The sequence below is a fragment of the Ovis aries genome, chromosome 12 (assembly GCF_016772045.2).
Source record: "Ovis aries strain OAR_USU_Benz2616 breed Rambouillet chromosome 12, ARS-UI_Ramb_v3.0, whole genome shotgun sequence".
NCBI lineage: Eukaryota > Metazoa > Chordata > Mammalia > Artiodactyla > Bovidae > Ovis > Ovis aries.
In genome coordinates this window covers 40,561,013-40,574,854 of record NC_056065.1, presented here as the reverse complement: position 1 = coordinate 40,574,854, position 13,842 = coordinate 40,561,013, and the positions used below count along the sequence as shown (strand labels likewise).

At 40.4% G+C, this 13,842-nt stretch overlaps 1 protein-coding gene across 13 annotated transcripts in view; it reads left to right on the top strand.

The window, feature by feature from the left end:
• Nucleotides 1-13,842, top strand: part of VPS13D (vacuolar protein sorting 13 homolog D) — a 267,380-nt gene that overhangs the window by 159,689 nt on the left and 93,849 nt on the right. For all 13 annotated transcript variants that reach the window (XM_042257233.1, XM_012187296.3, XM_042257230.1 and 10 more), the window contains 2 exons: nucleotides 9,129-9,263; nucleotides 10,398-10,565. In XM_042257233.1, coding sequence (XP_042113167.1) covers nucleotides 9,129-9,263; nucleotides 10,398-10,565 — 303 coding nt within the window. The remainder of the gene's footprint in view (nucleotides 1-9,128; nucleotides 9,264-10,397; nucleotides 10,566-13,842) is intronic.

Sequence of the window (13,842 nt, the reverse complement as noted above, 5' to 3'; positions counted from 1 at the left end):
AGCAGCTTTTTCCACTGTGGGGGGCCCCACAGCAGTACCAGATAAAGATTACATTTTACTGAAAGGCCAGAATATTTCCTTGGTTTAGACAAAGTGCATTAGCCACTCAGAAAGGGGATAGTGTCTCTAGGGTTTTGACAACTTAGTAGAGGTATTAAAGTCTTTTTGTATCAATATCATCTGTGGTTTTTCAGTGTTTGGCTGCAGTGAGGAAGTTGGGGTACAAAGCTTTTTGCCATCTCCTTTGTTTTGATCTCATTTCCTGTTCTCTGAGAAGAAAGTAAGGCTCAGAGTTGTATTACCAAAACAGACTGCTGAACTGATGTTGGTACCTGGCTTTCCCAGCATATTTATTGTTTGGTTCTGAGCAAAATGGTGAAGCCTGCTGGGCCTCAGTTTCTTCATTAGTGAAATGGGGAAAATAGGGCCTGCTCACTTCATCATCACTCACCATGTGTGTGCATGAATGAGGAGCAGAAAGTTTTTCAGGAGAAATAAAATAATCTTCTATTCTGGTCTTCATGCTTTCCACCAGATAGTCACAGTTGTGAAAATGAGCATACTCAAATCTACGATCTACTAATTATTGGCTACGGGAGTTTAGGCAACCGACTTAATGTTTCTTTGGGGTTTTTGTTTGTTGTTGTTGTTTAAAGAAATGAGAGTGTTAGGCTGAATTAAAACTTGAGGATGCCCTTAATCTCTGAAATGTTTTGTTCTGAAATTTTTTAGTAGGCTACTAGTGACTCCCCAGGGCACCAAGTGCAGTGGTGCTCTTTCCTGTCCTATCTTTGTAAGGCCCTTTGCCATGTTCGATACTGTTGACTGCCCTGTTCTTGACCATGTCCTTTCTGGTTCTCCTCTGACTCTTCTGTCTGTTTCATCTCTTCTCCTAACCCTATGTTTATTGAAAAGGGTCATTTTTTACCTAGTGGACTAAACTCTCTGGTCATATCACTTGTCCATTTAAAAAATAATTTTATTAGTCTTTTATCACTAGTAATTTTAGAAGCTCTTTAGAGAAGTTTTGTTTTTGATGTAAGTTGCAAATATTCTTTCTCTGGTTTTTCACTTGTCTTTTTTCTTTGCTTTTGGTGTGCCTATTGTTTTTTAATCATACAAAAGCTTTTTACTTTATGTTGTTGAATTTGTTAGTCTTTTTTCTTTTTGAGTCTGAATTTCAACCCGCTCTCTGGTTTTAAAAAATTGCATCTCGTTTTTCAATTATATCATTTCAGTTCAGCATGCTCCTATTCCAAAAGAATTTAAGACAGACTCTGAAGATACACGCTGAAGGATTAAAAAATAAGAGAAAATGAAGTAGAAAGTCCATTAAATTGCATATGAGATTTTAATATAAAGCCATTTTAATTCAATGGGGAATATATAAGGTGTTCTAAAATAGTATTAGACTATCCAGATAGTGATATGGAAAAATATGAAGTTAAATTTGTTATCACACTCTACATAAGAATAAATTCCAAACAGATCAGAGATTTACTGACATTATTAGCATGAATGAAAAAGTGTTTTTATATTAAAAAAGGAGAGCACTTGGCATGCTCTCTAAAATCCTTAAATGTCAATCGTGTTAAATAAAAATATAATTGGAAAACAGACTATATCCAGAAATTGTTAATAGGCTTATAGCAGACCCAAATCAGTTGAGAACTACAAGAAAGCTAGACTGAAAAAAGCCCAAAAGTCTGTTGAAGGTATTGGAAAGTTACCAAGTCAGTACTTGGGTCCACAACTTATGAGAGGAGAGAAACTCAATCAGGTGAGCCAAACATTAACTCTGGTTTTATTTTTGAGACAGTTCTAATTGAGAAAGGTAGAGAAGTCAAGCAGAAAGCAGCTCTCAAAAGTCAGAGAATCGGAGTAAAGCTTTAGATAGTCTCATGGGGCTGGTTAAGCAAAAGCGAGACTCCGTTGCTACCAAGAGAGTGGGTAATTAAGGGCCTTGTATCTTTTCTTTTTAATTGACGTATAGTTGATTTACAATGCTGTGTCAGTTTCACGTGTAAAGCAAATTCATGCAGTTATACATATATGTATTCTTTTTCATCTTCTTTTCCATTATAGGTTATTATGGGATATTGAATAGAATTCCTTGTGCTATGTAGTAGAAACTTGTTTATTTGTTTCATATGTAGTAGTTTGTATCTGCTAATCCCAAACTCCTAATTTATCCTCCCCCAACCACTTTCCCCTTTGGGAACCGCAAGTTTGTTTTCTATGCCTTTGAGTCTGTTTCTGTTTCGGAAGTAAGTTCATTTGTATCATGTTTTAGATTCTACGTGTAAGCGATATCATATGATATTTGTCTTTCTCTAATTTACTTCACTTAGTATGATAAGCTCTAGGTCCATCTGTGTTGCTGCAAATGGCATTTCATTCGTCTTCTTCTATTTTTTTATTGTTGCTGTTCAGTCACCCACCTGTGTCTGACTCTTTGCGACCCCATGTGCTGCAGCACGCCAGGGTTCCCTGACCATCACCAACTTCTGGAGCTTGCTCAAACTCATGTCCATTGAGTCAGTGATGCCATCCAGCCATCTCGTCCTCTGTCATCTTTTTTTATAGCTGAGTAGTATTCCATTGTGTATATATATCTTTATCAATTCATCTGTCAATGGATATTTAGGTTGCTTCCATGTCTTGACTATTATAAATAGTGCTGCTGTGAACATCGGTGTGCATGTATCCTTTTCAATGAGTTTTCTCTGGATATATGCCCAGGAGTAGGATAGCTGGATCATTTGGATCAAAAAACTAAAACTCTATCTTTATTTTTTTAAAGAACCTCCATGTACTCTTCTCCATAGTGGCTGCACACATTTGCATTCCACCAACAGTGCAAGAGGGTTCCTTTTCTCTACACCCTCCCTAGCATTTATTATTTATCAACTTTTTAATGATTGCCATTCTGACTGGTGTGAGGTGGTATCTCATTATAGTTTGGACTTGCATTTCTCTAATAATTAGTGGTGTTGAGCATCTTTTCATGTGCCTGTTGCCCATCTGTATGTCTTCTCTGGATAAATGTCTGTTTAGGTCTTCTGCCCATTTTCTGATTGGGTTGCTTGCTTTTTTGTTATTGAGTTGTATGAGCTGTTTGAATATTTTGGAAATTAAGCCCTTGTTGGTCTCATTGTTTGCAAGTATTTTCTTCCAGCCCATAGGTTGTCTTTTCATTTTATTGATGGTTTATTTTGCTGTGCTAAAGCCTGCAAGTTTGATTAGGTCCCATTTATTTATTTTTGCTTTTATTTCTATTGCCTTGGGAGACTGACCTAAGAAAACATCGCTACGATTTATGTCAGAGAATGTTTTGCCTATGTTCTCTTCTAGGAGTTTTATGGTGACATGTCTTATATTTAAGTCTCTAAGCCACTTTGAGTTTATTTTTGTGGATGGTGTGAAGGAGTGTTCTAACTTCATTGATTTACATGCGGCTGTCCAGCTTTCCCAACACCACTTGCTGAGGAGACTGTCTTTTTTCCATTGTATATTCTTGCCTCCTTTGTTGAAGATTAATTGACCATAGGTGTGGAGGGGCTCATATCTTACACAGAAGGGACAGGCAGAACAAGGACCCCGATAGTCTTGAGCTGTTTATTTCTTGAAGCAGATGCCAATTTCTAAGTAGTCTAGGAGAAGCTAAGCAAAAAACAGCAGTCAAGAGGCTAACTAAATAGATCTTTTAGCAGTTTTATCGTGCTGGGGAGATTAAAAGTGGAGGGATGGAATTGGTTTTCAGTTGAGACTGCTGAAGGACTATACCAAACCTTATAAAGATGGAAACAGACCAAGATTATCTTTATTGTTGTTGTTCAGTTGCTCGGTCGTGTCTTTGCGACCCCATGGACTGCAGCATGCCAGGTTTCCCTGTCCTTCACTATCTTTACAAAGACTGAAAGCCAGCCTTGAAAACACTGGTTGGCTTAACCCCCTTTAACTGCCTTGTTGTTCAGTTGCTAAGTCGTGCCCTGCTCTTTGCAACCTCATGGACTGCAGCACACCAGGCTTCCTTGTTCTTCACTATCTCCTGGAGTTTGCTCAAACTCATGTCCATTGAGTCAGTGATACTACCTAACCATCTCATCCTTTAACTGCCTGCCAAAGCTAAAGACTCATTTAAAATCTACACGTTTTTATACAAAAAGCATTCAGTCACAAGTTACCAGGCCTACCAAGAGGGAAAACAGACACTAGAAACAGATAAATCAGATGTTGACATGATCGGACACATGATTTAAAATATTAATAATTATAAATGTGTTCAAGACACATTGGACAAAATATCATCAAATTAAAAATAGCACTGTATAAGAAGAAAAATGCAGGTGACCCTTGAATAACATGGGTTTGGTCTATGTGGGCCAATGACATACTGACTTTTCCCAATGAATGTAGCACTACATGGTCATGGTTGGTCAAGTCTGTGGTTGCAAAACTGTGGATGTGGAAAGCTGACTGTAAAGCTGTATGAGGCTTTTTGACTGTGTAGGGGATTGGCAGTCTTAACCCCCACATAGTTCAAGGACTAATTGTATGAATATATTATAACCAAATCATATTTATTCCAGGAGTGTAAGTTAATCCATCTGCCAATGCAGATGCAAGAGATGCGAGTTGGATCCCTGGGTTAGGAAGATTCTTTAGAGGAGAAAATGGCAATCTACTCCAGTATTCTTGCCAGGAGAATCCCATGGACAGAGGAGCCTGGTGGGCTGTAGTCCATGGGGTCACAAAGAGTTGGACATGATTGAGCAACTGAGCACATGTGCTCACAAGTTTACATTTACAAATAAATCATGTCATTCACTACAGCAGCAAAATGAAAGAATTAAAAAATGGGCTTATCTGAATAGTTGCACCAAAATCTTTTGACAGAATTCAACATCCATTTATGAGAAGTCAGCAAGCAAAAAGTAGACAGGAACTGCCTTGATCTGACAATGTGTCTCCATGAGAAATCTACCCCAGATATACTATATACTCAGTAGTGGTCTGTTGAAAGCACAAAGGGATGGCTATTATCCCCACTTCTGCTCACTGTTTTGCTGGACATTCTAGCCAGGAAGATAAATAAATAATAGGTACAAACAGTGGACAGGAAGATGAAAACTTAATTATTTGTAGAGAACATGATTACCTAGAAAATCTAAAAGAATGAACAATTAAGTTATGAGAATGGATAAGTAAATTTAACAAGGTCCCTGAAGAAATTGTATAAAAGTCAATTGTATTTCTAGTCAGCAGCAATTAAAGAGAAAAGGAAAATTTGAAGGATGCTTTTACAACACCATTTAAGAAAACCTCAAATACAATATCATCTATTAACTGTGTAATGAATCACACCAAAACTGAGTAGTTTGAAACAACGATTTTATTTGTTCTCAAATCTGTGAGTCAGCAATTTGGACTGGACTTAGCTAGGTGCTGTGTTTGCTGGGCTCACCTGTAGTAATTGATGTAACTGCAGTCACCTGCCAGTCAACTGAGACCAAACAGTGTAAGATGACCTTATGACCATGTCAGGCACTTGTTGACTGTCAACAGAACCCCCTTCCACGTGGTCTCTGGTTTTCAAGGAAGCTAGTCTTGGCCTCCTCACATCGTGGAAACATCAAAATGGATGAAGGAGATGCTCCAAGATTTCTTGAGGCCAAAGCTCAGAGATTGCTCAGTGTTACTTAGGTGGCATTTTATTGTTTAAAGTAAATTATATGGTCAGTGCAGATTCAGGTGAAGGGGAAATAGACTTCACTAGTGGTAGAAGATGCAAAGAATTTGTGGCCATTTTTACTGTACCACTTGATGTCTAGGAATAAATCCAGCAGTGTGTACAAGACCTCTGCACAGAAAGCAATGAAATATTACTGAGAAAAAATGTTTAAATGAACAGATAAAGGGATGCACCTCGTTAATACACTGGAAGATTGAATATTGTAAAGTTGTCATTTCTCAAACTGATGTCTAGATTCGATACAATCATGAAAATTCTAGCAAGTTTTTTTTGTGGCAGATTGACAGGCTGATTCTGAAATTTACCTGGAAAGTGTAAAATGTAGCCAAAAATTCTGAAGAAAAAAGAACAGAGTTGAAGAGCTTACTATTAGACTTCAAAATTATTATAAAATTACAGTAATTAAGATAGTGTGGTATTGGCAGAAGACAGGGCAAAATGAGAATCCAGAAACAGACACATGAGTCCAGTCACTTGACTTATGACAAAATTGCACTGTACTACAATAAGGGCAAGGATGACCCTTCAATAAATATTATTAAGATGATAAGATACCTCCCTGAAAAGAATACTTCTTGATCTCTGCTTTCAATGTATATATATATATTGTCATGTTCAAGTAGGTTGTAGATTTGATGTGAAGAGTAAAACAATAAAAATTCTACAAGTAAATATATGCAAATATCTCTATGACCTTAGTGTAGATAATTTCTTAACTACAACATAGAACGTTCCTATCATAAAGGGAAAGATTGTTAAGTTGGATTTTATTAAAACTAACCAAGGTCCATCTAGTCAAGGCTGTGGTTTTTCCAGTGGTCGTGTATGGATGTGAGAGTTGGACTGTGAAGAATGCTGAGTGCCAAAGAATTGATGCTTTTGAACTGTGGTGTTGTAGAAGACTCTTGAGAGTCCCTTGGACTGCAGTGAGGTCCAACCAGTCCATCCTGAAGGAGATCAGTCCTGGGTGTTCATTGGAAGGACTGATGCTGAAGCTGAAACGCCAGTACTTTGGCCACTTGATGGGAAGAGTTGACTCATTGGAAAAGACCCTGATGCTGGGAGGGAGTGGGGGCAGGAGGAGAAGGGGACGACAGAGGATGAGATGGCTGGATGCCATCACGGACTTGATGGACATGAGTTTGAGTGAACTCCAGGAGTTGGTGATGGACAGGGAGGCCTGGCGTGCTGCGATTCATGGGGTCGCAAAGAGTCGGACACAACTGAGCGACTGAACTGAACTGAAGAATATTTGCTGTCAAAAAGCACCAAAGAGTGGTAAGACAAGTCATGGAATGGAGAGGATATTTGCAGTGCATTCATGAAACAGACTTGTATACAAAATGTATAAGAAAGACACCTACGAAACTATAAGGAAAAAACAGACAATCTACTGTGCAAATGAGAAAAAGCCTTGAGTAGGCACTTAACAAAAAAGTATATCTACAAGGCTGATGTGTGTATTATCAGGTACTTAATCTCATCCTTGAACAAGAAAATGGAAGTTAAAACCACACAGAGTTAGCATTACACACCCATCAGAACATTTGTTTTTTAAAAAGCTTTCTATACCAAGTGTTGGCGAGGATCTCGCCTAACAGGAAATTTCATAGGCTGCTTCAGGGGAGCCAAACCAGTTCAGCTGCTTTGGAAAACTGTTTGGCAGCATAGGCTAAGGTTGAACATGTATATTCTTTATGACCTAGCAGTTCCACTCCCAGGTAGATATTAAAAAAATAAAAAGATGTGTACAAATGTGCCCCAAAAGACACATCCAAAAATGTTCATAACAGCACTATTCATAAAAAAAAGTTGGAAACAGCACAACTGTTCATCAACAGCAGTGGTTAAATAAATTGTGTTTTATTCATATGTTGGAATACTGCTTAGCACTGACAGTTATATTTAAACTGCAGCTGTGTGCAACAGCCTAGTGACTCTCACAGACTTAACGTTGATGTCAGAAACCACATGCAACCAAGTCCATACTGATGATTGCATTTAGGTAAAATTCAAAGCAGGAAAAACTCATCTGTAATGATAGAAGTCAAGACATAGTTGACCTTAGGGAACGAAGGAGTTGTGACAAAGAGTTCACAAGGGGGTGGGTGCTTCCAAGATGGGGATAATAACCACCTTTCTGGTCCAGGTGGCGGTTACTCGGTTGTGTTTTCTGTTCAGTCGCTCAGTCATGTCTGACACTTTGTGACCCCATGGACTGCGGCACACCAGGCTTCCCTGTCCATCACGAACTCCCGGAGCCTACTCAAACTCATGTCCATTGAGTCAGTGATGCCATCTAACTATCTTGTCCTCTGTTCCTCTTCTCCTGCCTTCAGTCTTTACCAGCATTGGGGTCTTTTTAATGAGTCAGCGCTGTGCATCAGGTGGCCAAAGTATTGGAGCTTCAGCTTCAGCATCAGTCCTTCTAATGAATATTCACGATTGATTTCCTTTAGGATTGACTGGTTTGATCTCCTTGCAGTCCATGGGACTCTGAAGAGTCTTCTCCAACACCACAGCTCAAAAGCATCAATTCTTTGGTGTTCAGCCTTCTTTATGGTCCAGCTCTCACATCTATACATGACTCCTGGGAAAACCATAGATTCGACTATACCGACCTTTGTCGGCAAAGTAACATCTCTACTTTTCAATACGCTGTTTGGATTTGTCATAGCTTTTCTTCCAAGGAGCAAGCGTCTTTTACTTTCATGAGTGCAGTCATCATCTGCAGTGATTTTGCAGTCGAAGAAAATGAAGTCTGTCACTGTGGTTGTATCTACTTGGAGAAAAATTATTGAACCATTCATTTGATGAGTACACCTTTCCATATGAGTGGTATATATCAGTCAAAAAGTAAGACATGGGACTTCCCTGGTGGTCCAGTGGTTGAGAATCTGCCTTCCAGTACAGGGGGACAGGGGTCGTCGATCCTTGGTCGGGAAGCTGGGGTCCCAGATGCCTCATGGCCAAAACACCACAACATCAAATCAATATTGTAGTAGATTCAACGAAGACTTTAAAAATGGTCTACATTAAAAAATCTGGACAAAAAAGAAACAAAGTAAAAGATTACAAACATATAGATCCAAAACAGATCATAAAGAATTATGCTGTGAAGCTAAAGTATTTATTTCTATGTGATAATATGTTACTTTGGATGATACTTGTGTGTGTGTGTGTGTGTGTGTGTGTGTGTGTGTGTGTGTATCTTCCTAATGTTTACCTGGAAAATCCTTATTTATGAATATCATAACCTTGACTCCCATTGGAAAGTTGACATGACTTGTAGCTTTCATGGAATCCAGAATTACAGTACTGTGGAAGGCCATCGTATGGCTGAAATGTGTTGTTGCCTTTCTTCCCTAACTAGGCTCTGAAAAGCACCTTGGGATTTCCATTGATTCGATTTGAAGATGCCGTGATCAATCTGGATCCATTCACTCGAGTGCATCCCTATGAGACCAAGGACTTCATCATCAATGATATCCTCAAACATTTCCAGGAGGTGAGCTTTGGAGTGGTACTCAGTGGTTGGAGCACGAGCAGAATGCTTCTTTTAGTAGTTTGGGAATTCTGGTTACTGAGACATTACTGCCAACAGCCCAGCTGAACATTTCAGCCCTGACCATCGTGTTATGGGGTCAGGTCACAGCCCATGAAGTCCACGCACATCATGAAGATACCTAGACAGTGCCTCTGACTTACAAGCTGTTAGTCTTGTTTCTTAGAACTAGTCTCAGGACCTTCCACTAGATCAGTCACAACTCTTACCAAGAGTGTAATTGATGCTTTCATGATAACACAAGACTGTGAACTGTTTACTGGGCATGGGCTCACTTTGAACAACCACACCAGTGTTCTTGGAACATATGAGATCCTGCCCTAGAGTTGAACTTTTTTAAAATCATGTTGGGCATTTTCCATTTTGCATTTATTATCCTGACTGCAAAGAACAAAATGCAAAGCCAACACATACATACTCTTCGGTGACCAGATAGGTCAAGATCATGTCAAACTTATTAGCTATCAGAGGTGAAGTATGTCCTGTTCTTGTTGCTGTCTCTCCCTCTCCCTCCTTCCTTCCTTCCTTCCTTGACCTCGCTCACTGGTGATGTTTCTACTGCACTGTGAGGAGGATGGAATAGTGGATGTCACTGGACAGTGGAGTCAGCTGTGGAGGTCCAGGAGGTTGGGAGGTGCGGGGTAGGTCTGAGCTTGCCTGTTCTATGCATACCGCTTGCTCCACAGACTCCAAGGGGCTCCACATCCCTCCCTCACTTTCCTTTTAAAATTCTCTCTGCTGCTTGTTGATTCCATATTTATAGAACGATGGAAAGGAGAGTGTGATGTTGTACTAATAAATACTGGTAGAGTCTTTCCTGTTTCATAGCTTTTTTCTTCTAAATGGCTTTGAAGAGTACATATGAGAGTATTGAGGATAACCTCTGGGGTATGTGTATTGGTAGAGGTTTACGGTGGAGCTTAGGAACGGCAGGAGCTCACAGTTGATGAGAAATAAAGGGCAGTTGGTGGTGGAAATGGAGGACAAGACTGATTTATAACCTTTTTGCTTGGGACACTCAACCTGCAGATATAAAAAGAGGCTGGTCTTTTCTTCTCTCCCTGCTCCATTTGACAGGAACTCCTCAGTCAGGCAGCCCGGATCTTGGGGTCGGTGGACTTCCTTGGCAACCCCATGGGGCTTTTGAATGACGTTTCTGAAGGGGTGACTGGACTGATAAAGTATGGAAACGTTGGGGGCCTGATCAGAAATGTTACCCATGGAGTATCAAATTCTGCTGCCAAGGTAAGGAAATGGAGGTGTAGTTCCACTGGAATCAGCCTCAAGAGTCCTCTCCATTACTGTAGTTCTTTTATAATGAATAGGTTGTGAAAGTTGCATGCATGGTCTGGGCTTCACTGCCCGCATGCCCTGTCTTCCCCTCACCTCCTATAACCAGGCCCTGGCCCACCGAGAGCACCTCTGCACTGCCTCTGCTTCCTCCTCTCCGTCCCCACTGCCTCTGTCCATGTGCTGGTTGTCTGTTTCCGGGACCACTGTCACAGCCTCCTGGCCCCGGACTTCACCACAGCTTTCACAGTGCTGCCGGCATGAACTCAGTTCTTATTTTATTTTATTTATGTAAGGATTTTTTGATGTGCACCATTTTTAAAGCCTTTATGGAATTTGTTGCAATATTGCTTCTGTTTTGGATTTTTGACCTCGAGGCATGTGGGATCCTAGCTTCCCAATGAGGATCGAACCCTTGCCCCCTGTGTTGCAAGGTGAAGCCTTAAACACTGGACCATCAGGGACGTCACTGAACTCTCTTTTTAAAATACAGTTTGATTGTGCTATTCTTTTACCTAAAATCTATCAGTTATTCTGCACAGCTCACCAGATAAAATCCAAACTGAGGTACAGCCTTCCAGAGTGAAGCAAGCCTCTGAGTCACCTGCAGGATGGCAACAATGTGATTCTCCTGTGTCTTGCGCTCTAGTTGTTTTTTTTGTGCATTGGCCTCCTGTTTGGTGGCCATTTTGTTATTCCACAGTTTAATTTTGGGCGGAAGCTGACTTTACATCTGAAGCTGGAAAAGGTGAAGGTAGTTGAAGGTGGTGGGGAGGGGGGTTGTCATTTCATAACATACAAAACGCATCTAAAGACTCTGCTTTCCTTGTCTTCCTGTCCGCTCACTGTAAAGTCCTTTTAGAGACTGTCCTTTTCATGAAAGAACAAGCGTTGGGAAAGCACCTGTGCTCCCCACTTGTTTACTGTAGTGCATTGCCATGGCAAAGTCACAGGCCCATTTGTGTCATGACCATGAGGATGGTGGCTTCAGTGTAGAGAGCCTTTCAGCTGCCACATGGGAATTCGTGATGACAAGCAGGGAAGGAGATGGAATTGAACAGCCAACATTTCTGTATTGTGAAACACTCTTGGTAACAGTGTACGCAAGCTGGGAATTTATTCCTGTTTTCCACACTCTTTCCTAGAGATGATGGTCCTTTAATCAGATCAGTTTCAATACCAGCAGATCTCTTTTTATTGCGCCTCGCAGATTGTTTACAGTTGTTTACAAATTGAAGGCTTGTGGCAGGCCTGCGTGTCCAGCAAGTCTGTCAACACCATTTTTCCAACAGCATCTGCTCCCTTTGTGTCTCTGTCACATTTGGTAATTCTTGAACTATTTCAGTCTTCTTCATTATGATTATATTTGTTATGGTGATCTTTGATGTTAATTTTGCAAAAAGATTATGATTCGCTGAAGACTTGGATGCTGGTTAGCATTTTTTTAGCAATAAGGTATTTTAAAAATTAAGATAGGTGCCTTATATTTTTAGACACAATGCTGTTGTGCACTTGATCAACTGCACTGTAGTATAAACATGACTTCATGTTCATTGGGAAATCAAAAAATCTGTACAACTCACTTTATTGCAATATTTGCTTTATTGTGGTGGTCCAGATTGAAACCCACAGTCTCTCTGAGGTATGCCTGTGCTGGACTTAGAGTTAAACCAGAACAAAATGTACTCTTTGACTTGTGGTTCAAAACAGGCAGTACTCTTACTTTTAGAGAAAGGGTGGAATGTAGAGAAGCAAGAGACTTTCTAAATCATGGTTTAGAAACATACTCAGGGTCAAAGTCTGAATGAGTCTGCACATTTCTGCCTTGAATCATTGCCTCTGCTGCCCTTGGACCTTCACCCCTGACGGCAGCATAAAAGTGGGACAGGTTCCTCAGGGTTCTCTTAGCTACTGAACTGGTTATAAACATATGCACTTAACATATTTACTTCTGTGCACCTGTAGCTTATATAACTGTGCATCAGCTATACTTCAAAAAAAATTTAAATGTAAATGCTTAGTTTAAGGATCTTACTTAATTTTTAAAAACTAATTAACATAGGACAGTGTCTTTGTTTTTATACCTCATTTTTTATTTTTGTTCCCCTGGGCTTTGTTTTCACTTGAAAAATACAAGACACATCATTTATTTAGAGGTCTTCCTTAACCTGGAATATGCCCTGACCTTCTAGCTTACTGTGAAAATCAAGTGAGGTAAGACATTACAGAAATTTTGAAAAACACAGTCTGAACAAGAGAAAGGGGTTTTCATTTTGACTCTTTGGTTTGCATCAGTGTAAAATCTTTAGACTTTGGTCACCAAGAAACCACTGTGCTGTGCTAAGTCGCTTTAGTCATGTCTGACTGTGTGTGACCGTAGCCCATGAGGCTCCTCTTTCATGGGATTCTCCAGGAAATAATACTGGAGTGGGTTGCCATGCCCTCCTCCACAGGATCTTCCCAACCCAGGGACTGAACCCATTGTCTCTTAATGTCTCTTGCATTGGTAGGCGGGTTCTTTACTACTAGCACCACCTGGGAAACCGTTGCCCTTGAAATGAAAACCAGTGTCTTATAGTCTACAGGGGAGTGGGTCTCAGGCTCAGGGAGTGGGAGAGCCACACTCTGTTGGGCCAGTTTGGCCGTTAGTACCCTCTGGCTACCTTGTGGTTGAGAATGAAGATGTGAGGAATTTGCCCAAACTCTCCACAGGTGAGCCCATGGGTGCATTTCTCCAGAGTTTCTCTGCAACATCCCCCTGGAAAGGGCCAGCCCCTTTTTAATTCTCTCTCATTCAGGGGCATCTCATTCATCTCCTGGATCTGTTTCCCTTGGAAAAACTATTTTTGAAGCTTGAGGGTCAGCGTGAGAATATAACTTGAGCAGAAGGGAAGGCAGAATACTTCTTGCCTCCGTTCTCACCCCTAAGTCCATCCAAAGGCCTGGATGGCAGTGTGCCTGTGTTTGCTGGATATCGTGCTTTATCTTGTTGTTGGATTTGCAAAAGGGTACTCGAGTGGGAACCCTGCCTCCCATAGGGTTGGTGGTGTTCTTCATGTTTTTTCTTGCCTTTAGTGAGCTAGTCAGAATGGGCGTCACAGACTGCTACTCAGAGGAATAGCTGTGTAATTTATTTTGATACCCCAAACCCTGGATGTGCTATAGCAATTAGTCCACATTATCTATCATGAGAAAGCAAAGAAACTTAAAATTACCACTTCCTTTTGGAAAT